This window comes from Balaenoptera musculus, chromosome 3 (genome assembly GCF_009873245.2).
Source record: "Balaenoptera musculus isolate JJ_BM4_2016_0621 chromosome 3, mBalMus1.pri.v3, whole genome shotgun sequence".
In the NCBI taxonomy this organism is placed as follows: Eukaryota; Metazoa; Chordata; class Mammalia; order Artiodactyla; family Balaenopteridae; genus Balaenoptera; species Balaenoptera musculus.
This window is the reverse complement of record NC_045787.1, coordinates 56,799,890-56,826,257: the sequence shown is the minus strand read 5'-3', so window position 1 is coordinate 56,826,257 and position 26,368 is coordinate 56,799,890. Positions and strand designations below refer to the sequence as shown.

The 26,368-nt window shown below is 40.7% G+C and overlaps 1 protein-coding gene across 5 annotated transcripts in view; it reads right to left on the bottom strand.

The window, feature by feature from the left end:
- The window catches only part of ARHGEF28 (Rho guanine nucleotide exchange factor 28), a 309,300-nt gene that overhangs the window by 32,010 nt on the left and 250,922 nt on the right, over positions 1-26,368 (bottom strand). For all 5 annotated transcript variants that reach the window (XM_036846524.1, XM_036846525.1, XM_036846526.1 and 2 more), the window contains 8 exons: positions 17,493-17,671; positions 16,371-16,462; positions 14,934-15,116; positions 11,401-11,532; positions 8,315-8,415; positions 5,319-5,357; positions 5,177-5,224; positions 302-787 (listed from right to left, as the gene is read on the bottom strand). In XM_036846524.1, coding sequence (XP_036702419.1) covers positions 302-787; positions 5,177-5,224; positions 5,319-5,357; positions 8,315-8,415; positions 11,401-11,532; positions 14,934-15,116; positions 16,371-16,462; positions 17,493-17,671 — 1,260 coding nt within the window. The remainder of the gene's footprint in view (positions 1-301; positions 788-5,176; positions 5,225-5,318; positions 5,358-8,314; positions 8,416-11,400; positions 11,533-14,933; positions 15,117-16,370; positions 16,463-17,492; positions 17,672-26,368) is intronic.

Here is a 26,368-nt window from a genome sequence, read left to right as displayed (position 1 = left end):
GTAAAGCTCGCCTCACTGGTACAACTCTATTCTGTTATTTCTTCCCTCAGGTAAGGGGGTCTCAGAGTACAATGAACCCATGATCCAGCAGCACCCAGACCTTTCACGTGTCCATACTTCAAGTCAAGGTGCATATGTATTGCCTCTAAAGGGTCCCAGCTTTTGTTACCTACACACCGAGTAACTCTTGTGAGCTCTCACACAAGCAGCGGAAAAGACAGACGTGTGGTCAGTGGCTCCAGAACCACCACGACCACAGCCGTCTCACACGCTGCTTCCGCCAGCACAGGGAGACCCGTACCTCCACGCCTCCTCGAGGCAACGCTGCGGGAAGGCTCCTCTGCCGGCTGTGCTTCCAGCCACGCAGCAGGCTCTTCTGGGCCCGCATCCTCTCCCTCTCCCTCTCCACCAGGCGCTGGCCCTCCCGCAGCCGCTCCAGGCTCTGCTGGTACTCCTGGAGCTGCAGGTCCAGCTCCCCCCGGCTCCTCAGCAGCAGCTCCTCCTGCACCTGGCACTCCCTCTCGCGCTCCTGCAGCCGGCTGGCCTTGGCCTCCTGCTCTCGCTGCTGCTGGTCGCACCTGCGGCGCCAGCGCTGCTGGTCCTGCTGGAACTGATGCTGCAGCTTGTGGAGGTTGGCCAGCTCCTCCTGCCGCTTCTCCAGGCCTCGGTGCTTCTCCTGGTCCTGAAAGGGGCTGCCTCGGAAAGAGGGGCCGGGGGACAGGCCCTCCTGCTGCTGGAGAGCCAGCCTGTGGATCTCAATGTGGCTATCCTGAACGGTCAAGGCGGCCTGTCCGAGCAGAGGGCAGAAAAAAGCAAAGGCGTCCATACCGTGTGCACCTTGGGTTGGAACCACCTCAAAAGCATGACCAAATTATTTTCTCTGAATATTTCTGTCCTTGTTCTAAGTTACCTCCTGAGACTGACCTTGGCACTTCAAATAGGCTTGTCTGCATTTCCTTAGTGGTATGGCCTGGAATTTATACACAAAAGAAATAAAGCACAGAAGCAATACTCATCCCCTCTTTTGGACATGTGGTTTGTTGCTGGTTGTTGGATAATATTTAAGCAAGTGTTCTAAATAAGAATTCAGGACCTAAATTCACAGGACTCTGCATTCCTGTGCTATGCCTCATTCTCTTTCTGAGGTCTTGACAGTCAGTAATTCAGGAGAATTTAAGAATCTATATAAATCTGGTAGTACCCTTTGAGTCTCAAACCAGAAATTACTTAAGCTATATGACATACATGAAGACATGAAAATAAAAGTCAACCACTTGGAAGCTTTGCTAAATAACCTTTTTTATAATATAATGCCCGAGAATAGCAGTTAATATCATATTTAGGAGATGTATAAATGGTAAAGCTAGTCTCATTACTGTTATTTCTTTGTATTATAGCAGGAAGGTCATGCACAAAACACTAAGCTGAAATTCATTTGTTTAATGGAGTGCTAAAAGGAGGCTGGACTGCTTCAGGGGACGTAGATACTCTAAAACCCAGAGGACATTACCAACCAGGGGCACAGATACTCTAAAACCCAGAGGACATTACCAACCAGATTAAAAAACCACTTTGAGTTACGGCATCTGCCTACGAGAAGTTTGGCAGTATCACAGGAAATAACTGCCAAGTTTTGGAAGGATTCCACAAAACAAAACAAAAAATTATCTGTAAATGCCCCTGGAAGCTTTTAATTTTAAAAGTCCCCAATGAAAGCACAAAGAAACAGAAAAGGGACAAATTGAAAATGGCCACATACTGGGTATGTGTGTGTATGTTGTGACTCGTTATGAGAAATTATTACTCTCCTAGGGATAAATTCTCATTTTTCTTTCCTAAAAATTTAAAAAGCTGTCCATGTAACAGATGCTGGGAAGAGGGGGATGTGACCATTAGTTATTTGTTAACTCAGCACTTTCCCACGCTTTTGAAGGTTAAAGAACTAAGGTATATTTTAAATTGGTATTTGTCTTGGAGTAAGACTCAAAAATGTATTCAATGGGGCCTTTTGAAATAAACTTCATGTTTTTAGATTTGAAAATCAATTCAAAAAATTTCAAATTCACATGAATATTTGATTAATGTCTTTTAGCAGTTATTATAAAGAAAACAATGATACCATTGAGAATAGGTACTAATAACTTTGATATTTCAATATGAAATAATAAGCCATTCAGGACTCTGCTGACCTGGCTAAAGCAAACTGTAGACTGCACATCACCACTTAATTCTAACAAATCCTAAGGGCATCATCAGAGTAGAACAAACAAACAAAAACTCCAACATTTTATATGCCAAAACTGCTATAGGCAATGGTAGCTCTCATGTAAGGATTACAATTAGATTAATTAAATGCTACCATGAAGTATTCTTCATATATATTTAACATTTGGGATAAGACTACTCTCTTCTGCAGCAGAGAGGTGAAATTTGAAGATTGGATATTCATCTTCACATTTAAAGTTTACACTTACATTTAGGACAGAGAATAACACTTGCTTTTCAAGTTTAGGAAAATTCCCAATTCACTCTCTCTCCTTTTCTTTTTTTTAATTATATTGAAGTATAGTTGATTTACAATGTTGTGTTAATTTCTGCTGTACAGCAAAGTGATTCAGTTATACATGTATATTCCCTCTCAATTTTTCTCAGCTGAACTGTGTCCTTTCCTTTCTGCCTTGCCTATACCTCATCTCTAACTCTATTCTTCTAACATAGGATCAAATTTCATTTTCATCCGATTCAAAAATCCTTTGTAAAAACTTTAATCATGCATAAAACATTCAGCTTCAAAAGAGATGACTGTACCATGAACAGAAATCTTTGAGAGCCCATATCCTTAGACTAGCTCAAAAGCTTTGGTTAAGAGAACCCACTATAGAATTTGGTATTTGCTTCAGTGTTGCAAAAACTAGGTCATTTAGGTCATCCAGCTTTTCTGAACCTTGAATCCACAGAGGGCTGCATTCAAGGTTGAAAAGAGGAGCTATGACCTTGTGAGTGTTTTCATCAGGCAACACAAGCTGGGACACTCAATGTTTTCATCTCCCAAAAGTTAATGAACTGCACGCAAACTATACCCCTTCTCGGTTAAAGTTTAAAAGAAAGAGTATTTGTTTTACATGAGAAATTAATCTCTAAGAACATCTACCCCAGACCAGTATATCTAATATAAGACACTAAAGGCATTCCCACTAAATCTTGAATAAGACAAGGATGCTTACTATCGCCACTATTATTTAAGACATTTCAGAATTTCTAGCCAAAGCAGTAAGCCAAGAAAATGAAATTGATATAATTATTGAAGAGTTGCCAAAATACCACTACTTTCAATTTTTTACTTTCTACTTGGAATACTCCAAAGAATCAACAGAAAAACTATTAAAACAAAAAAACAAAAATTCAATGAGTTGGCCAGTTAAAAAATATATAAAAAACCAATACCTGTATTTATACCAGCAACCAACATTGGGGAAACAGAATGAAAAAAAAAAAAAAAATTCCATTCACAATAGGAACAAAGAGACAAAAATATCCAGGAATAAACTTAGCAGAAAAAAAAGTACCTACATGAAGACAATTACAAAGCTTTCCAGCAGAACATAAAATAACATGTTCTCAGACAAGAGAACCAATTATTGCAAAAGTGTCAATTCTCCCCAATTTAATTCATAAATATAGTAATATTTTAATTTAACTGTCTCAGTAAAAGATTAAGAAATTTATCAGAGTGATTCTAAAGCTCTTATGAAAGAACATACAGACAAACATGGAAAATAATAAGAGGAGACTGTCATGCATGCAAATGTAATCCAAAACTTTAATAATTAAGATAGTGGTACTAGATCAAGAATAGGAAGATGATCAATAGAACATAAAAGAAGTCTTGATGCAAAGTATTAATAAGAAAACAGCAAATGCAGCATGATATTTTTTTCTGGTGAAAACTTAAAATCAGACTTTTATTTTCCTTATTTTCTTTTAATATTCAATAGGTATAAGATATGAAATATGAATGACAATAAACCAGTGGGGAAAAAAGTTTAATTTCAGTAGTAACCAAAAAAATGCAAATTAAGATCATGAGCTAACTTGACCTATTTTCAAATTGAGGACAAGTAGAGAGGGGTGCTGTTATTTTGGCAATGTCTATCAAAAACCTCAAAAAATAATTTCAGTAATTTTTCCTAAGGAAACACTCACATATGTTCAAAGAGATCAGTGCACAAGGATGTGTGCTAGACTGTTATTAACACAGAAGTATAAACTATGAGGAATGGATAAATTCTGTAGACCTGAATATTATTCAACCATTAAAATTCGTGCTATAGAGACAAGTGATGACATAGAAAGGTACAGGTTCCAAGAGTATGTATAAAATGATTCAAAAAACTAGAGGGATACATACCCCCATGACAACAGTAATTCTCTCACAAAATCACAAGTCATTTTACTTTATTTACCTGTATCAAGATTTTCTATAAATTTGTCTATACACATTGCTTTCACATTGTTTTAAAATGTTTTTTAACTCACAAATTAAGCAACTGGATGTATTCAGCCTTTCTTGGGCATGACCTAAGGGATCATCCAGCCTTAGAGTTCTCATTTTCACAATGCCTGTCTTTCCTGGACAGACAGTGAGCCGTCTGATGGTAGACTTTGTGGACCACTTGCCCTTGTGTGCTTGGCCCCCATCACGGTGCCAGGCCCAGAGAGGGAACTCAATAAATGTTAGGTGGATGAACCAAGAAAACAATGAAAGAGCATATGAATTATTTAACTGCCCCAAAGGCCTAAGGCCACATGTGGAAGTGAAAAAGTTTAGGTGTGAATTTAAGTTTTCACCAGAAAATGTGAAGTCATACTATACTCACCTAAGAAAGAGATTCATTGTAAACTTCAAGCCAGATCATACTCATCAATATTTTTTAAAGATATGAACTGTTTTATGGTTTCAGAGAAGAATGGTATAAACTGTAGTAGTGATGATGCCTCGTGATTACAAAACCAGGTGAAGTTCAAAGCACCTAGCTGAGTTACACTTGGGGTGAGGCTTGGTGTTCTTTTAAGATCATTCACTACCTCTCAAATGTTCTAATTTTTAAAGTCCAGGACTCATCGAATAAAGTGAATTGCATGAAGACAAACATTCACAGGGTCAAAGCATAGTTACCTGAAGGCTATATAAGAGACGGGTTAAATTCTGTATCGCTTGTATAATCTGAAAAATAAGATTGTGAGTGTCAAATTTTTGAAAAAGCATTCATTATCCACAAACAAAGGATGGTGACATATTTAAGGTATGCAGAGCTCACCTCTGACTGTGAAGAACTTGGGAAACTTCTATATTCCACCTAAAATACATAAAAACATAAGAAAATGAACACACTCTACTCTTGAAAAGCTGCACTGTAGTGTTCCACAGTATATGACCTCAGGGAAATCACTTCTCTCTCTCTCTCTAAACTCTTCCATAGTGACTGTTTCCTCCCAGAAATCAAAGCCTGTAGAATTAAACCACCACTTGATGAGAGAGAACCCCCTCTGTGCAGACTTGGTACCTGAGATGCATGGCAACTTTCCACCCGGCCATCCCTTAAAACACCCAGGGAAGATGGTCAAGGAGCGCTGCAGGCTCTTAAGTGACAACGTTTACCTCGTGCAAACCGTCTTGTAAATGGAGCTCTCTGCGCCCAGGCTGAAGTTGTCTCCTGGGCCCAGCTTCCATCCTGGAGGCCAGATTTGGAAGCTAGCGATCATCATGCCTGGTCTCTAACTCACTTTGAGATTTACAAAGCCACAATAGACAGTGGTTGGGAGGAGAAACCAGACGCAGAGGCAGCCCAAAGGAGAGCGCTCCGCTGGCCAGCTCCAGGTCCTCCCTCTCAGAGCTCACTGGGCCCATGCATGAGCGCCTTAGCAGAAGCCCTGTCAGCAGAGGCCTTGAATGAGGCCACAGGAGACCATGTGCTCCCGGGGGATGCATCTCTACCTCACTCATTGCCTCTCCACTGCACACATTGGGGGCACATGTGGATAGTGAGGGTTTCCAGTTTTCAGAATTCAACATCTGTCTATTTGTTTATTGTCCCTTTTCTCTCATCAGGATGTAAGCCAACGTGTAGCAAGATTTCATCTGTGTATTCAGTACTGTACCTGCAAACCTAAAAACGCTGCCTGGCGTGTAATGGACACGCACACTCCATTCTATAGATAAAAAGTGAGGAGCCACTAGGCCCTCCACACCTCACGCTATGGGGATCATCAGATTCCCTGCCCTCCTACAGTCTCCTGCACGCCACTTGTGGTCTTGTCTGAGCAGCTTTAAATGGAAACCTCAGGAAACGGTTCTCAGGTAACCTGAGACTTGTTGAGTTCAGTTAGTTCAGGCTGATGAGGCCATGATAAGCTAGCCAGGTCTTTTCTTCCCGCCCCTCACCCGTCCCCGACACTGCCCACGAAAGGCGTCATTACTAAGCAGCACCTCCAACAGGGGAAGGACAAACGATGGGAAAGGAGACGAAGTTCAGTCATTAGATCTGCGCCCAACCCTCAGGAAGATAACCGGGGCTGAGAACCCCTGTTCTGTAGTGAGTTCTGGAGTTCTCTCTGCTCTTCTGGTTCTGTCCTTGCTCCACATTCCACTGCTTTTGTAATAAAAAGATTGTATGGGATATAATTTTTATATTCTACACACATAAGAAACATAGAAATGAGCTGGATTGTGCTACATGTAGTTACTTATTCCCAAGATCCACTTGGTTTGATACCAGGCAGGAAGTTTGAACATCTTTTTAATGGAGTTCGTCTGCCACCTTGTGGTGAATGTGCATAGCTGCAGTAGGTGCTTTACACACAGGATATTTTGCCATTTGGGTTACGAAATCAGTAATTTTGAAAAATCCTTTCAGAAATGCTTTCTTTTTTTTTTTTTTTAACCTTACCATATTAAGAAAGATAATTACAAAATACCCATCATATGCTTCTTTAAAGTGTGATTTCAAATGATCCTGCCCTGTATGTCAGTTCATTTCGTTTCTCAAAATGCCTTATGAATGGCAACATTTTCCAGGTAGGTTCATCCAAAGAGGACCCTGAACACTTAACCTCTTACCTGTCACTGAATCATGGAAGGGGAGGGCTTTAGGGGTGGGAGCCACCTTAGCTTTCCATTCAAGAGAAAGCTGTTCCTACTCAACCCTCCCCCAAATTCCCCCCTCTAGTAACATAAAAGCAGCTGGAAGCTACAGACTTGAAAGTGAAGTCTGCCCTGAAAAGGATGGAAAAGCAGGAATGTTTTAAGAAGAAATAAGTTAGAAAGCTCACAGTCAGAGTAAGTGGAGTAAACTCTAACGACTATTTTCATTTTGGCCTATGAAGTTTAAAAAAAACACTAAATCACAGCCATCTTTTCTATGGCTCTTAAAATATCTTTGGTTTCTCAGTCATATGTAATATATACAAAAATATATATGATATACAAAACATTACATAAAGATCTGACAGATGTCATCCTCCCACATTAACACACAGTGGTATCTGGTAATGTGCCTAATTCGATTTTAGATAAAGTTAAACTCTTGAGCCCCAGATAATCCTGGGAAGGCCCACTAGCCACTTCCCAGAATCGTATTCTTATTCCCTCTCTCTCTCTGACATCTCAGTTTCATTTGATGTTAATAGAAAATTTCATGCATTTAATGTTTAAAAGAGTGTGTTATAACCTATGTGTATAGTACGTAAAAAAAAGGAGAGGCGTTTGGAATCACTTTGCCCCAGAGCAGAAATTGGTTAGGTTGATTACAAGTCTATCAATCACAAAAAGGCAAGTGACAACAGGGGTGCTGACAGGAAAACAATCGTAAAGGAGAGGAAGGTAAGAGAAAGTGAGGAAGCCAGAATACTCCAAAGTCAAAATTGTTTCTGCCACTTTAGCACCACTTGGTTGCCTAAGGGTCTGGATGCCCAGGACCACCTCTCAGCCAAGAGTTACTATATGTAGTGGGTGAAAAGCTCGAGGTTTGCAGGGCGGAAAGTGAGACCAGAAGCAAAAGCGCAGACACACAAATAAACATTTGAGTTTTAAATCTTTTTAATAACTTTTCATTTGTTTCTTGGTTTACACCTACACGATATCAGAAAAGCAAGAACATTTTAAGAAAAAAGTTGGAAAGTTTAAGTACGAATACTGAAATTGAGAACAATGCAGGAAAACACTTGCGGACTATTCACTGTCGTGGACACACCAGGAGCTGAGGTTTTATTACACAAAGTAACCGGTGCTGTTTACTAACAAATCAGTTCACAATACCTTCTCCCCCGCATCAGAGACCGCCAGGTCGGTTCCCACACCCTGGGTCCCAGGATCCACATCCCAACAGCCTCTTCCTCCTGTCCCTTCTGTGACTAGTGCTGGAAGCACGCCATTGAGACAGAAACAAAAAGGACATCATCAAACATCAGCCAGTAGACTGGGTTCTTTGTACTCAGCTGACACATACTCCAAGATAAGAAACATCACAACATCACATGTATAGAATATTCTTATAAGAGGTGCTAAAAAAGTACAGAGCAAAGTGCAGAGTCCCTGCCCCCAGGGAGCTTACACACTAGTAGATGCCAAACTGACCCACAGCATCCATTGTCACCCATCTTTTTACTTTTCTTTCTTTCTAGCGGAGAGATGTTTATGGTACCAAAAGGGTAGGATTCTGCATCTCACTTTCACTTAATAGGAAAAGCCGCCTGGGGAGGGTTAAATTGAAAACAGGCACCACAGAAGAAAATCAAGGGCTGGCAGGCCAGGTCTAAGGAGACAGGTCTGGGAAAGGCTCCCTTAGGGCCGGTACAAGAGCAGCAGACCGTAAACAAGGTTAGAAGGGAGGCATCCAATGGCAGGAATGAAACATCTTTCTAAGCAGGTGAAGACGGCTAATACTTTATGAGCTCAGAGTCATACAAACTGAGAAGCTGTCCTCATCTCCAAATAACTTAATTTTTAAAATAATTTCCAAGTGTGTTTTTTCCCTCACAATTCTTACTTATGCTGTAAATTCACAAATACTGTAAATACTGTATATTTAACATATGAAAACACAGACATATTTCTAGTCCAGAGATGTGTTTAAGTACCAAATACAGATTTCACGCCATCCATTAAATCTCCATTGGTGGGATTTTATTTCTTTACCCACGTGAACTCAGTTAAAATTTATACCATGCTCACCTTGCACATATTAAAACTAGACTTTCCAAAGCCCTTTCACACACAGAGCCTCATTGGAACCATGTCCAATCAGGACCCTGGTGAAATAGATATTCGCTTTGTGACAGTGCTATCTTGAAACTTCATTACTGATGAAGGAAATACTTTTTTTTTTCTTTATTTAAATTAATTAGAAAACACTTTGGTCTTTGGGAAATGACAGTCCTCTGAGATTCCAAAGGCCTCTTTTATTACAAAGAAGTTTTTGTTTAAGCCGAAATAGCTCCAAATTATATCAACTAAAAATTAAGTTCATTTTGCCCAAGCTAGTCAACACTTTTTCACTATAGCGAACAAACATTTTATAGAGATTTTTCTGTCACTCAAAAAACAGTTGGACTCTTGGGTACTATTCTTAACTCTTAGAGAGATGCCAAAAGCACTACCAGAGAATTAGCCATTCTCTCTTCCCCGCAATAGAACGAGGACCATCAGATGGGAAAGGAAGCTGCTGGTGAGCCAAACGAAGGCAGCAGAGTGGAATGGATCGGGTCCCTCTGCTCCTGTGTCCTATTTCACAATTTCATCATTTCACAGGAAGTAGATTATACCTGTCCACCTGATTAGGTATTTCAAGGACTAAAAACAGAGGGCCTTGCTTGGTCTGTAAGCTCAGACTGACAGGGGCCTGACTTAGAAGGACCCAGTCCTCAAAGTCAATCATAGAACCAAACCATCCAGTTACAGACCTTCGTTCAGGACAGTGCTTTTCACCCTCATCAACTCTATAAAGAGAATCAAACTCTTGTAGCACCGTGTTCCAATCCAGCCCAGCACTACACCCCAGCACAAGACTAAACCAGTACAAGGCCCCACCAACCTGCCCCTCCTCTACGTGAACCCTGACTTCAGGCCACTGTAAACAGCCTCTCGATGGTTCTAGCAGATGTCAGGGGAGATGTGGATACAGACAGGGAGAGCCTCCACTGCCTGGTCGGACAGGAGGTAGGTGCGGCCCGTGCTCTGAGCAGCTGCAGGAGCTGAGCGGAGCCTGTCCAGCTGTCCCCGGGCTGAGGCTGACAGTGGCAGATCCCTGCATGTATTTTTAGCTAGAACTTCCTCAACGGCATAATGAGGCTCTTCTTTAAAAAGGAAATCACCTGGGGCAGTACAACTCCCCTGACAAATCTGGGCTGTGTCGAAATGAAAAACACATGTGCACATTCTGAAAATAGAAACCCAGGATTAGATAAAGTAGAACTTAAGAATAATTATTAGCTCTGGTTTAAAAAAAGAATGTATAGAATTTTAAAGCTATACTGCTTCCATGTATCTTAATTAACCAAGGGATGCTGTTAAATAAATTCTAAGACAATTTAATCCTCCAATCTCTAGCTACTAAAGACATTTTATCTTGTGCACAGAAGACCGGGTGGAAGTAAGGTTTTTAATCACCAGGACATAATGAAAACTATATCCTTTATGGTCCTATCTCAGAAACCTCTAGGGAACTAAGTAATTAGCTCACAACTATACATATAATTCGGTTCTGAGAAATTACCTAAATCGATTCACCACATTCTATTTTTCTGTATTTAAAATCTACTGAAACATTGTTTAATAAATGAATTCTGACCTCAACTAAGGTGTATGACAACAGTGATCAAGAATCTTCCGGCATTTCTGCCTTTAACCCCAACACCAAACCTCATGTGTGTGTGTGTCTGTCTGTCTCTGTGTCTGTGCATGTGCATGTGTGCATATATGCATTAGATTCTAGTTTTCTGAGTTATGTTTTCTGAGTTGACGATATGAAATTAAGGTAAAGGACTTACTCTTTAATGAACTGCAGGGACCCTTTTCCAAAAAACCAAAAAGTGTAAAAGATCTTTCTAGACTGTATTCAGTAAGTCATAGCAAATACAAGGCAGGGTAGGGTTTGGACAAAGAACACAGCTTCCCTGGGTAATGGCAGTATAACCTACAAACTATTCTTTAAGTCCTTGTCCTTGGAACACCAGTGTCACTTCTATAGGTAAAGGAGGCTAGCATATTTATTCTCAGGTTCTTTTCAAAAGAATACCCTAAGTACCCTTCAAATCAGGACAGAGTCACTGCCTTCATTTTATGTGCCCACTATATGCTCCAGGGACTGTGCCCAGGCTCACTGCAAAGGCTACATGCTCACTTACAAGCAGTAGGCGATCCGGGTGCGTCCTGAGAACTGAACACATCCTGCAAAGCAGGTTCTCCACAACCTTCCTTGGGTGACTGACACGCATCGCTCATCTGGGAGGCCTTCACTGCAACTTGCAGGCTCTCGGCTAAGGAGAAGGAGGAAAACAAAAGTAAATTAAAAAATATGTATGTGTGCGTGTGTATATATATATATATATATATATATATATATACACACGCACACATACATATACATAGTTCAGGGGTTGGCAAACTATTTGATCTACATCTGTTTTCATATGGCCCAGGAGCTAAAAATGGCTTTTACCTTTTTCAAGCATTGTTAAAATACACACACATGCGCAAAGAAGACTGTGTTCCCCAAACTGTATATGGCCTGCAGAACCTAAAATATTTACTATCTGGCCCTATACAGAAAAAGTTTACCAACCCACAACCTAGACCAATACTTTTAGCATAACTTTATGATAGATAATTAATTCAATGAAAAAACAAACAGTATAAAAATAACTCAAATGCAACTTCCAGTAAATTAGTATGCTAAAAAAACTTCCTGAAATCAATTAATTTAAATATGATATTAGGCATTAGGATTTTATTTTTTATTATTTATTTATTTATTTAGCTGCACCGGGTCTTAGTTCCGGCACGCAGGATCTTCCTTGCCGCGTGCAGGATCTTTAGTTGCAGCATGCGAACTCTTAGTTGCGGTATGTGGGATCTAGTTCCCTGACCAGGGATTGAACCCGGGCCCCCTGCACTGGGAGGGCAGTCTTAACCACCGGACCACCAGGGAAGTCCCCAGGCATTAGGATTTCAAAACTTGCTACTCAGAAATATTATTCTTCAAAAGAGTATTTCCCCAAATGTGCCTTAAATAACATACGGATTCCCAATCTTCACCCTAGACCTACTGGATCAGATTCTCCAGAGGAGAAAACAGGGGATTTGAATTTTAAACAAGCACCAGTGGCTACTCTTAGGATCTGGTAAGACTGGGAAACGCCACACCAAGAAAGTCAAGTTCTTATTTACGATTAAAAATTTGCAACTAGCTCGTAGGATAGTATAATTCTGAGGACTCTACAAATATTTCTAAAACCCTCTGTCCAGTGATTCAATTTAGCAACTACTCATTGAGCACCTACTCTGTTCTGGGGGCCACTGGGCGTCTGCTAACTAATAAGGAGAGTTTGCAGACTATAGAAGGAAAGAGACACACACAACTAACTCTACTACAGGGCAGCGCACGATCAGTGCCAAGTTCTACCATCCAGGTATCAGAGCATCACAAAATGCCCAGCAGCACAGGCTAAAATTGAGAGTGCGCGACTTATTTGATAAAGACATCGTCAGGGACGATGAGAGGGTCCTGGGTTGTGTCAACCCATTTGGAAGTTCTTCTGGCTTTATTTCTAAAATCTACCTTGCCTCTGCCCACTTCTCTCTACTTGCATTGCCAAAAGTCCTGGTCTAGACCGAGGCCCCAGCCTCTCTCATCTCAGCCTCTGTAACCACTTCCTAACAGTCTCCAGGCAAACTAGTCTCCTTCCGATCTTGTTTTCCATTCAGCAACCCTCATTCTTTTCAAGATATAAATAAGATCATGCTACACCCATGATTAAAAGCTTCCAACAACTAACTTTCCACTGATTTTGGAATAAAATGTCTCTCTCTCTCTTTTTTTTTAAACCACGATCTACAAAGATCTGGTCCCTGCCCACCCATAGCAGCCTCCTCTGCCTCCTGTCACCCTGCCTTCCTTCTTTCACTGAACATGCCAAGCCCATTCCAGATGCAGGGGCTATGTACTCACATTCTGTCTACCCAGGAATGGTCCTCCCCCAGATCTCCAAACAGCTGGCTTCTCATCTGTCAATTTTCACCTCAAAATATAATCTCAGAGCAGTCTTTCCTGACCTCTCTACAGCAAAGCCTTCCCCTCATCCAATCCCATTATCTTATTTTCTTGTGACTTTCTGAAATAACCTTGTTTCTTTGTGTATTGTCTATCTTCCCCAACTAGAAGTTTTTATGAAAGCATTACTGTTTCCTTAGTTGGCACCAACAATAGTGCACACAGTAGGTAGATGCTTAATGAATATTTGATGAATAAATGAGTAAGAGATTCATTCCATCAGTGGACTCCACTTCAGACAACCTCTATGCCCTCCTTAAGACCTCAGTCTCTTCAACCGTGAAATAGATACAATAGATTTGATCATTTCTAAATTCTCTTCCATAGGTAGCGTTCTGAGATCCTAAGGCAGAACTTGGCATATGTTTTCTGCAAACATTTCTGCAGACAGTAAATATTTTAGGCTTTGTGGGCCATACAGTCTCTGTTGCAACTATTCATCTTTGCCACTGTAGCAAGAAAGCAGCCATAGGCAATACGAAACAAGCGGGGCTGTGGCTGTGTTCCAATAAAACTACAGCCTAAAAACAGGCGGTGGGAGGTGGGACGCATTTAGTCCGTGGTCTGTAATTTACCAACCCATGTGCTGAATGACAGCATTCCCTGCCACTCTCGGGTGGTGGCTCTTTTACTTCCCAAACCCTCTGTCCCTATTGTCACTTCCAGACTATTGGCCCCATTTCCTCCTTAAACCTGTTTTTCCCTTGAAGTTCATGCCACCAGATTACACCACTCATTGGTCCTCCTGGTTGCCATTCATCTACAGACTCCTCAAACGACATGGCACCTGGTGCAAGTTCTCTCACCTCCCCCAGTGCTACTCTTGTTAGAATTCTCTGTAATTTCAATTCTGTGAACACAGTCCTTCCAGTACCCTGGCCTATCATCTCCCTAACTTTTTCCCCTTCAGTGAGCTTGTCCTCCACACTCTTTTAGCCACCAACTCCCACGGTTATGCCCTAGACTTTGTTATTCTCCACACAGCACCCAGAGGGTTCCTTTTAAAACACAAATCAAGTCACTCCTCTACTCAAAACTCTGTACTGCTTCCCATCTCACTCAGAATGAAGTTCTGAGTGCTTACCTTGATCTGGTCCATGTAATCTGAGCCCTAGGTAACTCTGACTCATCTCCTGCCACTCTCCACCCCTACGTCACTCTACCAGCACTGACCTCCTTGTTGTTCCTCAAACAAGCCTGGCACTCACCTGCCTCAGGACCTTTGCACCTGCTGTTCTCGACATCTGGAACATTCTTTCCCCAGATATCTACTTGGCTTTCTCACTTACTTCTTGTCTGCTCACATATCACTATATCAAAGAGGCCTTCCCTGGTCATCCTATCAAAAATAGAAACTTCCCAGCCCTATCACTCTCTATATTCCACTTACCCTTATTTTTCTTCATAGCATTTGAACCAAACTGACATTTTTTAAAAATATATGTTGCTGTTTCTGGAATAAGTAAGGACTCTCTGTTTCTGGAGAGTAAGGATTTTGTCTTATTCTGCTGTGTCCTCAGCACCAAGACCGTAGCACATGGCACATCGTAGCTGCCCAGTAAACATTTTATGAATTTGTTGAACCAAATCCTTTTGGAAGCAACTTACCTTCTTTCAGTGCTGCTGCTAGTAATGAGGCTGCCTGGGGAGGCTCTCCGGGGTCTGGTTTAATGAGGAGGTGGGGCTCTAGATGGACATCCTCAAATCCACTCAGTTCTCCAAGTTCAGCATAGATATGCAGCTTCTCTTCCAAATATGTGCAAATTTGTTGGTCTTGGTTACTGAGTATTTCTAAGAAATAGTATTTACCATCGAAAGTTATCACATGAGTACAACTAATGAAAATCCAAGCTCTAAGATAAAGATGTTGCTAGCTAGCAAGCAGTACATTGAACAGGTCTAGTACAAGTTATTGATTGGGTGGGACAAACCTAGGTTGAAATCCTAACTATTCTACTTGGTGACAGTAGCTTCCAGCAAATGATTAACATCTCTGAGCTTCCTTTGTCTTTTCTGTAAATTTGCTGTACTCAATAAATGTTCATTTCCTTTCCCATTCCCCTAATTCCAGAAAACCTTGCAAAACCGATCTTTGTTTATTCAGGCTGTTTTCTATTAAGACAAAACATGAAGGTCAGGAATGAAAATTGAGGTGGCACTGTCCACGATGAGCGCTTCCCACAAGGGAAAACAATGCAAGGCCTGGAACTGCTCGGCCTTCAGCCAGTCCTGGTCAAAACCAAACGTACCGGTTTATATTTTCGTTTCTCAACATCCAATGTCTTTAACCATCTTCGCATGCATCATCTTCCTCTAATTTCAACATGTCACAGAATTCTTAGAGCTTAAAGGGACCTTAACCAGAAGCGAATTCTGGGGTTCTCAGTCTGCCTCAGAATCACCGAGGGAGAGTTTAAAATACTGATGTCTACAGCCCATTGCCTTCAGATTCTGGGTGAACTGATTGAGGGTGAGGCCCAGGCATCAGAATTTTTAAAGACCTCCCCAAGTGATTCTAAAGCCCAGCCAGAGACGAAAATCAGTGAGCTCATCTAATTTCCTTACTTCACAGATCTGGAAACTGAGGACCAGAGCTATTGTGTTCCTTGTCCAAAGTCATACAACCGTGACCTAACAGTGTGAGATCTAAAATCAAAACACTAGACAACAGCTCCACTGCCCATCTGCACCATACTATCCACAACTGCTGTTATGTTACATGCAGAATTTTTTAAATATAGTTTTAATCACTAAGGAGGGAGGGAGTCATTTTATTTGAGCACCTTTAGTGCCAGTGTGTAGATAGATAGATAGATAGATAGATAGATAGATAGATAGATAGATAGATAGATAGATAGATTGATATCTATCTATATAGATATATATATATGCATGTATGTACGTATTTTTTTGGGAGTGGTCGGGGTGGGCCTCCAGTGCACAGAACTAATCATTTAGTCATACGTTCCCATTCATGACACTTGGGCTTGCCCAACCTCCAAGGAGAACCGCACGACCCGGGAACGAGAGGCGCCTGCACTATACCTTGACATTGCTGAATTTTGGCCACTCTGGCTTCAGCTTTCCGCCTCTCTTCGTCAGACTCACTTGTCCTTCCCCCTTCTTCTTCTGGGCAACTTTAAAAGACAATAGTCAAGAGAGACAACTGAAACCAAATCCAAGTATCTTTAGGTCCATTAGAAAGACATGGGAACTTGGCATTAGAATTATTCGGAGAAGAAAAATTCAGCATGAAGAGAATTCATCATGCCCCCTGGCCAAGAGACTTGGTTTTCTTGAGTATATAATAGACCTTGCATAATATAACATAGCTCTCAAAGTCAGCAGTTTAGGATGACTCAAATATTCCAACAAACACCCACATCCACAAACATACACTCATACATGCACACAATACCAATGCCACCAGTAGGTACAACTCAAATCATAATTGTTGCTTTCTACTGTATTTGGACACTTCCATTCTTAATGAGGGTAGAGAGACTGGAGGGGATGGTGGTAGGGTGCCAGGTTGGGTGGGGCGCAGTGGAGGAGGAGGAATTTTATACAATATCATTCAAGATCTAACTAATCAAGTTACCATTAAGAATGATCACCCTCACACCCTTGTTTATAAAAACTGTCTTTGCACAAGTAATGAGGAGTAAGTTGATGTAGCACACTTAGATCCACCAATCTAAAGACGTTTATTGAATGATTCTTCAGAATTAGGGACAAAGAGAAACACAGACATGGTCCCTGCCCTCAAGGAGCTTCCAATCTAATAACCAAACATATATACATAAAAAAGATAATAGCTGCAAGGCCGAAGATGACAAGCACCAAATAAATGCTTTGAGAGCAGGCGTTAAGGAATTTCAGGTAAGGAAGAGACCAGTGGAACTGAAGAGGTCTTCACGAAGGAGGTGAGCCGCGAGCTGCACCAAGATGGGCAGGATTCACACAGGCAGAGGGAGACAGGGCGTTACAGGCAGGAAGGCATGGAGAAAAAAGGTGCAGATGAGGGGCTACTGCAGGCTGGAGGAGGGGGCGGGGAGCAGACCCTTCTGGCTGAGGCTAAGTTTTCATGCAGGGGAGACACAGTTAGAATATTTTCCCCAATGGAACAAGTCCATTGCCTCAATAATGGACAGAAGGAAATGTTACCTTTCTACTGCCTGTTGGATCCGCCTCATCCAGGTATTCCGTTCCTCCTTGGAGTTGGTATGAATTTCATACATCTCAGGACCAGCAGATGAAGCACTGATCAGAAACATTCCTCTCTCCTCATTTGCAACTTCCCTAGCAATGAGCTTCTGAAGGGAAATAACTGATGGCTTCTGATCCTACAGAAAATAGGATGAGGTGCAGATGAAACAGTGTCCTATTTAAAGCAAGGGTCTCACAAAACACAGTAGCTAAGGAAAGCAACAGTATTAGGCAAATCTTATTTCACTTCAACCTTTTCTCTTCCACAGAAGAGCTGTGGAAGTTCATGAGATTTCCAATGAAAAGGGTATATGCTGAAGAGAGGATGGAAAAAGAGGATACAAGAGAATGTTTGCCCTTAAGAACTGGTGGTTTAAAAGGATATCTTCTAAAAAGACAGAACAATCAGAGCAGTAAGAAAAAAATATCAAAACTGCTGTAGTCAGGGATGGAGAGATTTTTCTAGAAGGGCATGGTATAGGAAACAGTGTATCAAATATTACAAAGAGATTAAGAGGGTTGGAAGACCTACAGAGTCCACTGGATTTGGCAGTTAACAGCAACACTGTTTTAACAAGCTGATGGGTACAGAACCCCAAGTACGAAAGAGTAAACTGTAAATATGAAAGGTAAGACTGGGGAGGCAAGGGCTTCCCTGGTGGCGCAGTGGTTAGGAATCCGCCTGCCAATGCAGCGGACACGGGTTTTCAGTCCTGGTGCAGGAAGATCCCACATGCTGCAGAGCAACTAAGCCCGTCCGCCACAACTACTGAGCCTGCACTCCAGAGCCCACAAGCCACAACTCCTGAAGCCCGGGCGCCTACAGCCCATGCTCTGCAACAAGGGAAGCCACCGCAATGAGAAGCCCGCGCACCGCAACGAAGAGCAGCCCCCACTCGCCGCAACTGGGGAAAGCCCGCGTGCAGCAACAAAGGCCCAACCCAGACAAAAATAAATAAATTAGATAAATAAATTAAAAAAGAAAAAACGAGGAGGCAAGACCTCAGATTCCCCAGAACCAATGTCTACTGCTATTGTAGTACTGAGCACAATAGCCTCACTGCAACCTGCAAATGCCTCTTGTTCCCACCAACCAGGTGAGCCCTTGGTGGGCAGGAATGGATCTAATCCATCTTCATATGCCTAACCCATTGTTTTGAATAAAGTAGGCAACTCAATAAATGTCAGTAGAACTATATTTGGCATAATTCCATCAGAGAGAAATAGTAACAAAGTCTAAAATTTGGCATCGAAACCATGATTAAATCACCTTTTCTATCAACATTTACTATGATCCTTCAATGCTCCATTCTAAGCACTGGGGATTCAAAGATGAATAAGACACTGATAATACTAATTTGGGTAGGTAGCTATGGTTGAAAATGATGGCCAAAAGAATGTCGGCAGGATGAACAGTTTGGGGGCTAAATATGAAGAATCTTCTTTGGTTTGTGGCTTCTACCACTGTTTACAGAGTTGGTTGCAGCGTGTGGTTTTGCTTCTTGGACTCTTGGACTGAGCGACGCCTTTATCCAGAACACACTGCTCCATCCCTCTCTGCTGACTCCTTGGTGCTGACAGGTCGGCTTTCCCAGCATCACCCAGCTTTACCACATCTGAAGTTGTGTGCAAGGGTATGACCAGAGGACCTCGTCATTCTATCTTCATCCAATTCTTAAGAGTAGCAAATACAAAAAAGCAAGCCATGATGGGACAGACCACTGGTCTACCCAGTCCTGCTCCCTGCCTCTGCTCATGGAAGTAAAAGCCACTTTGTGGCAGAGCTTTTGGAACACTGCCCGTTCTAATTAGGGAGAGCCCCTGAACACTGTTAACATCCCTTATTCGAATATGGATCTACTATCTAAGACCTTATCTGCTTTCCTTCTTGCAAAGCACAGTTTTAGCTTCCTCAGCTTACAAAGTCAGTAGCCTCTGTACATAAAGAGGCAGAGTAGGTTTGAATACACATACACACACAAACATATGTATATGTAACTATTTGAACTAGTTGTTTAGTGTTGCAGGAGAGGACGTGGTGGTGTCAGATATTTTTAAAAATGAAAAATAGGTCAGTGGGTGGAACATAGCATTAATTAAACCACCACAGACCAGGAGGCATCAGGGACACGACCATGATTATTCGTACTAATCACACATGGACACTAGAGATGATCAAGAATTCAAATTAAATCTCTAGGAATCGAGGTAACCTGTCTACTTTGGAGACAGATGTTAAAAACTAGTGATGCAAAGGCCTAACTCAGCCTGCAGAGAGCTTTTCTTTGTGCCACAGCACTTTGACAAAAGATTTTTAAAAATAATTGCCAGCCTTTAAAAACTGAGCATTTCACTTTTTTTAAAACTCTAGATTTCTGGGTTTTGGGAGAAAGCAGAAGATTGGCAATCCTGGGCCCATAGCTTCATTTTAAAACACAGGTGGGGGCTTCCCTGGTGGTGCAGTGGTTGAGAATCTGCCTGCTAATGCAGGGGACACGGGTTCGAGTCCTGGTCTGGGAAGATCCCACATGCCGCGGAGCAACTAGGCCCGTGCGCCACAACTACTGAGCCTGTGCATCTGGAGCCTGTGTTCCGCAACAAGAGAGGCCGCGATAGTGAAGAGGCCCGTGCACCGCGATGAAGAGCGGCCCCCGCTTGCCGCAATTAGAGAAAGCCCTTGAACAGAAACGAAGACCCAACACAGCCAAAAATAAATATAAAAATAAATAAATTAATTAAAAAAATAAATAAAACACAGGCGACAGCTGAGCCATCCCTGCCCTCTTTGAGACAGGGCATGAATTCACCAGTTCACTGTGGTCCCTACCACTCTCTATCAGCTCCTTGATAGCAAGAGTCCGGTCCAGTTTACACATTTACATTTCCTGCCCAATCCCTGTAGACACTAGAGTTGACAACCTCTGCCCAAGGGAAAGAGGAAAAGGAACTGCTACATTCAGCCTCATTGTTACACCATATCCATTGGTGATTCCAGAAAGTGGATGATTTTATTAGTGAATCATTCCATTCAGGATTCCACTGTGATAACAAGCTCTTAAGGTCGCTTCATATTGAACTTGCACTTGCACATCTACACATTCACTTTGTGTTTTTTTTATTGTTCATTCATTTTGAAACTACCTTCTTTGATATTAAAGAGGTCCTCCTAGATTTAGTATTCCAGGATTTAGTGAACACATGTACTTTTTCCTACTCATTTTTAGAGTTGGTCCTACTCCCATTTCCAGAGTCTTCTTTAAAAAACAACAAAATTCTCTTGTAAGGAAGCTATTCCAAGCTCTGGCTACTTTCAGCTGCTCATCTACTTGGCCATTTTCAAATTCGTCATGTCTTCTGCAACATGTAGCAAGTTAAGAATTTACTAAAGAAAAGTTTCAAACAGCACAAGGAGCAGAGCATCTCACCTATGGTCATCAGCATGAAGATAACTTTCTAAAATACTATGGCGAGTACTAGGAAATCCAGATATTTGTATACTCCTAGCTAACGCATCAATTCTCTCATGCTGTTAACTACAAAGTATGATACTTGGGTTTGTGTCCACTAAATGTACATGATGCAACTAAAAAGCATAGGATTGAACAGTAGTGTGCATTGACTCTCAGAATAATGCTTTCTCTTTTGCTCCCTGACATTGACAAGGGCTTGACTGGCCTTTATGAAGGCAGCTATGTGGCAGACTAACATCGTCAGGAAACAGTATCAGCACCATCTAACTACTGTCCATAGCCAAACACATTATACCAAGAGGACCTAAGTTGTGGCTGCCTCCATTCTGACATTTGGTGGATTGCATTCCTAGTGTCCCACTTAATGGCAAATGTGCTCAAAGTGTGGCACCAATAACTCTTCAAGAGATTAGATAAGAGGGGAGGGCAGACAGCAGAAGCAAGAAGAACTACAATCCTGCAGCCTGTGGAACAAAAGCCACATTCACAGTAAGATAGACAAGATGAAAAGGCAGAGGGCTATGTACCAGATGAAGGAACAAGATAAAACCCCAGAAAAACAACTAAATGAAGTGGAGATAGGCAACCTTCCAGAAAAAGAACTCATAATAATGATAGTGAAGATGATACAGTACCTCAGAAAAAGAATGGAGGTAAAGATCGAGAAGATGCAAGAAATGTTTAACAAAGACCTAGAAGAATTAAAGAACAAACACCTAGAAGAATTAAAGAACAAACAAACAGAGATGAACAATACAATAACTGAAATGAAAAATACACTAGAAGGAATCAGTAGCAGAATAACTGAGGCAGAAGAACGGATAAGTGACCTGGAAGACAGAATGGTAGAATTCACTGCCGTGGAACAGAATAAAGAAAAAAGGAATAAAAAGAAACGAAGATAGCCTAAGAGACCTCTGGGACAACATTAAATGCAACGACATTCGCATTAAAGGGGTCCCAGAAGGAGAAGAGAGAGAGAAAGGACTCGAGAAAATATTTGAAGAGATTATAGTCAAAAACTTCCCTAACATGGGAAAGGAAATAGCCACCCAAGTCCAGGAAGTGCACAGAGTCCCAGGCAGGATAAACCCAAGGAGAAACACGCCGAGACACATAGTAATCAAATTGACAAAGACAAAGAAAAATTATTGAAAGCAACAAGGGAAAAATGACAAATAACATAGAAGGGAACTCCCATAAGGTTAACAGATGATTTCTCAGCAGAAACTCTACAAGCCAGAAGGGAGTGGCATGATATATTTAAAGTGATGAAAGGGAAGAAACTACAACCAAGATTACTCTACCCAGCAAGGATCTCATTCAGATTCGATGGAGAAATCAAAAGCTTTACAGCAAAAGCTAAGAGAATTCAGCACCACCAAACCAGCTCTACAACAAATGTGGAAGGAACTTCTCTAAGTGGGAAACACAAGAGAAGAAAAGGACCTACAAAAGCAAACCCGTAACAATTAAGAAAATGGTAATAGGAACATACATATCGATAATTACCTTAAACATGAATGGATTAAATGCTCCAACCAAAAGACACAGGCTCACTGAATGGATACAAAAATACGAGCCATATATATGCTGTCTACAAGAGACTCACTTCAGACCTAGGGACACATACAGACTGAAAGTGAGGGGATGGTAAAAGATATTCCATGCAAATGGAAATCAAAAGAAAGCTGGAGTAGCAATACTCATATCAGACAAAATAGACTTTAAAATAAAGAATGTTACAAGAGACAAGGAAGGACACTACATAATGATCAAGGGATCAATCCAAGAAGAAGATATAACAATTATAAATATATATGCACCCAATATAGGAGCACCTCAATACATAAGGCAACTGCTAACAGCTATAAAAGAGGAAATCGACAGTAACACAATAATAGTGGGAGACTTTAACACCTCACTTACACCAAAGGACAGATCACCCAAACAGAAAATAAGGAAACACAAGCTTTAAATGACACAATAGACCAGATTGATTTAATTGATATTTATAGGACATTCCATCCAAAAACAGCAGATTACACTTTCTTCTCAAGTGCACACGGAACATTCTCCAGGATAGATCATATCTTGGGTCACAAATCAAGCCTCAGTAAATTTACGAAAACTGAAATCATATCAAGCATCTTTCCTGATCACAATGCTATGAGATTAGAAATCAATTACAGGGGAAAAAAATGTAAAAAACACAAACATATGGAGGCTAAACAATACGTTACTAAAAAACCAAGAGATCACTGAAGAAATCAAAGAGGAAATCAAAAAATACCTAGAGACAAATGACAATGAAAACACGATGATCCAAAACCTATGGGATGCAGCAAAAGCAGTTCTAAGAGGGAAGTTTATAGGAATACAAGCCTACCTCAAGAAACAAGAAACATCTCAAATAGACAATCTAACCTTACACCTAAAGGAACTAGGGAAAGAAGAACAAACAAAACCCAAAGTTAGTAGAAGGAAAGAAATCATAAAGATCAGAGCAGAAATAAATGAAATAGAAACAAAGAAAACAATAGCAAAGATCAATAAAACTAAAAGCTGGTTCTTTGAGAAGATAAACAAAATTGATAAACCTTTAGCCAGACTCATCAAGAAAAAGAGGGAGAGGACTCAAATCAATAAAATTAGAAATGAAAAAGGAGAAGTTACAGCAGACACCACAGAAATACAAAGCATCCTAAGACACCACTACAAGTAACTCTATGCCAATAAAATGGACAACCTGGAAGAAATGGACAAATTCTTAGAATGGTATAACCTTCCAAGACTGAACCAGGAAGAAACAGAAAATATGAACAGACCAATCACAAGTAATGAAATTGAAACTGTGATTAAAAATCTTCCAACAAACAAAAGTCCAGGACCAGATGGCTTCACAGGTGAATCCTACCAAACATTTAGAGAAGAGCTAACACCCATCCTTCTCAAACTCTTCCAAAAAATTGCAGAGGAAGGAACATTCCCAAACTCATTCTATGAGGCCAACATCACCCTGATACCAAAACCAGACAAAGATACTACAAAAAAAGAAAATTACAGACCAATATCACTCATGAATATAGATGCAAAAATCCTCAACAAAATACTAGCAAACAGAATCCAGCAACACATTAAAAGGATCATACACCATGATCAAGTGGGATTTATCCCAGGGATGTAAGGATTCTTCAATATAGGCAAATCAATCAATGTGATACACCATATTAACAAATTGAAGAATAAAAACCATATGATCTCAATAGATGCAGAAAAAGCTTTTGACAAAATTCAACACCCATTTATGATAAAAACTCTCCAGAAAGTGGGCAAGGGGGAAACTACCTCAACATAATAAAGGCCATATATGACAAACCCACAGCAAACATCATTCTCAATGGTGAAAAACTGAAAGCATTTCCTCTAAGATCAGGAATAAGACAAGGATGTCCAACCTCGCCACTATTATTCAACACAGTTTTGGAAGTACTAGCCACGGCAATCAAAGAAGAAAAAGAAATAAAAGGACTACAAATTGGAGAAGAAGAAGTGAAACTGTCACTGTTTGCAAATGACATGATACTATACATAGAGAATCCTAGAGATGCCACCAGAAAACTACTAGAGCGAATCAATGAATTTGGTAAAGTTGCAGGATACAAAAGTAATGCACAGAAATCTCTTGCATTCCTATACACGAATGATGAAAAATCTGAAAGAGAAATTAAGCAAACACTCCCATTTACCACTGCAACAAAAAGAATAAAATACCTAGGAATAAACCTACCTAGGGAGACAAAAGACCTGTATGCAGAAAACTACAAGACACTGATGAAAGAAATTAAAGGTGATACAAACAGATGGGGAGATATACCATGCTCTTGGATTGGAAGAATCAATACTGTAAAAATGCCTATACTACCCAAAGCAATCTACAGATTCACTTCAATCCCTATCAAATTACCAATGGCATTTTTTACAGAACTAGAACAAAAAATCTTAAAATTTGTATGGAGACACAAAAGACCCCGAATAGCCAAAGCAGTCTTGAGGGAAAAAAACAGAGCTGGAGGAATCAGACTCCTTGACTTCAGACTATGCTACAAAGCTACAGTAATGAAGACAACATGGTACTGCCACAAAAACAGAAATATACATCAATGGAACAGGCTAGAAAGCCCAGAGATAAACCCACGCACCTATGGTCAACTAATCTATGACAAAGGAGGCAAGGATATACAATGGAGAAAAGACAGTCTCTTCAATAAGTGGTGCTGGGAAAACTGGACAGCTACATGTAAAAGAATGAAATTAAAACACTCCCTAACACCATACACAAAAATAAACTCAAAATGTATTACAGACCTAAATGTAAGACCGGATACTATAAAACTCTTAGAGGAAGACATAGGAAGAACACCCTTTGACATAAATCACAGCAAGATCTTTTTTGATCCACCCCCTAGAGTAATGGAAATAAAAACAAAAATAAACAAATGGGACCTAATGAAACTTAAAAGCTTTTGCGAAGCAAAGGAAACTACAAACAAGATGAAAAGACAACCCTCAGAATGGGAGAAAATATTTGCAAATGAATCAATGGACAAAGGATTAATCTCCAAAATATACAAACAGCTCATGCAGCTCAATATTAAAAAAACAAACAATCCAATCAAAAAATGGGCAGAAGACCTAAACAGACATTTCTCCAAAGAAGACATACAGATGGCCAAGAAGCACATGAAAAGCCGCTCAACATCACTAAGTATTAGAGAAATGCAAATCAAAACTACAATGAGGTATCACCTCACACCAGTTAGAATGGGCATCATCAGAAAATCTACAAACAACAAATGCTGGAGAGGGTGTGGAGAAAAGGGAACCCTCTTGCACTGTTGGTGGGAATGTAAATTGATACAGCCACTGTGGAGAACAGTATGGAGGTTCCTTAAAAGACTAAAAATAGAACTACCCTATGACCCAGCAATCCCACTACTGGGCACATACCCTGAGAAAACCATAATTCAAAAAGACACATGCACCCCAATGTTCACTGCAGCACTACTTACAATAGCCAGGTCATGGAAGCAACCTAAATGCCCATCAACAGACGAATGGATAAAGAAGATGTGGTACATACATACAATGGAATATTACTCAGCCATAAAAAGGAACGAAATTGGGTCATTTGTAGAGATGTGGATGGATCTAGAGACTGTCATACAGTGAAGTAAGTCAGAAAGAGAAAAACAAATATTGTATATTAACGCATATATGTGGAACCTAGAAAAATGGTACAGATGAACTGGTTTGCAGGACAGAAATAGAGACACAGATGTAGAGAACAAATGTATAGACACC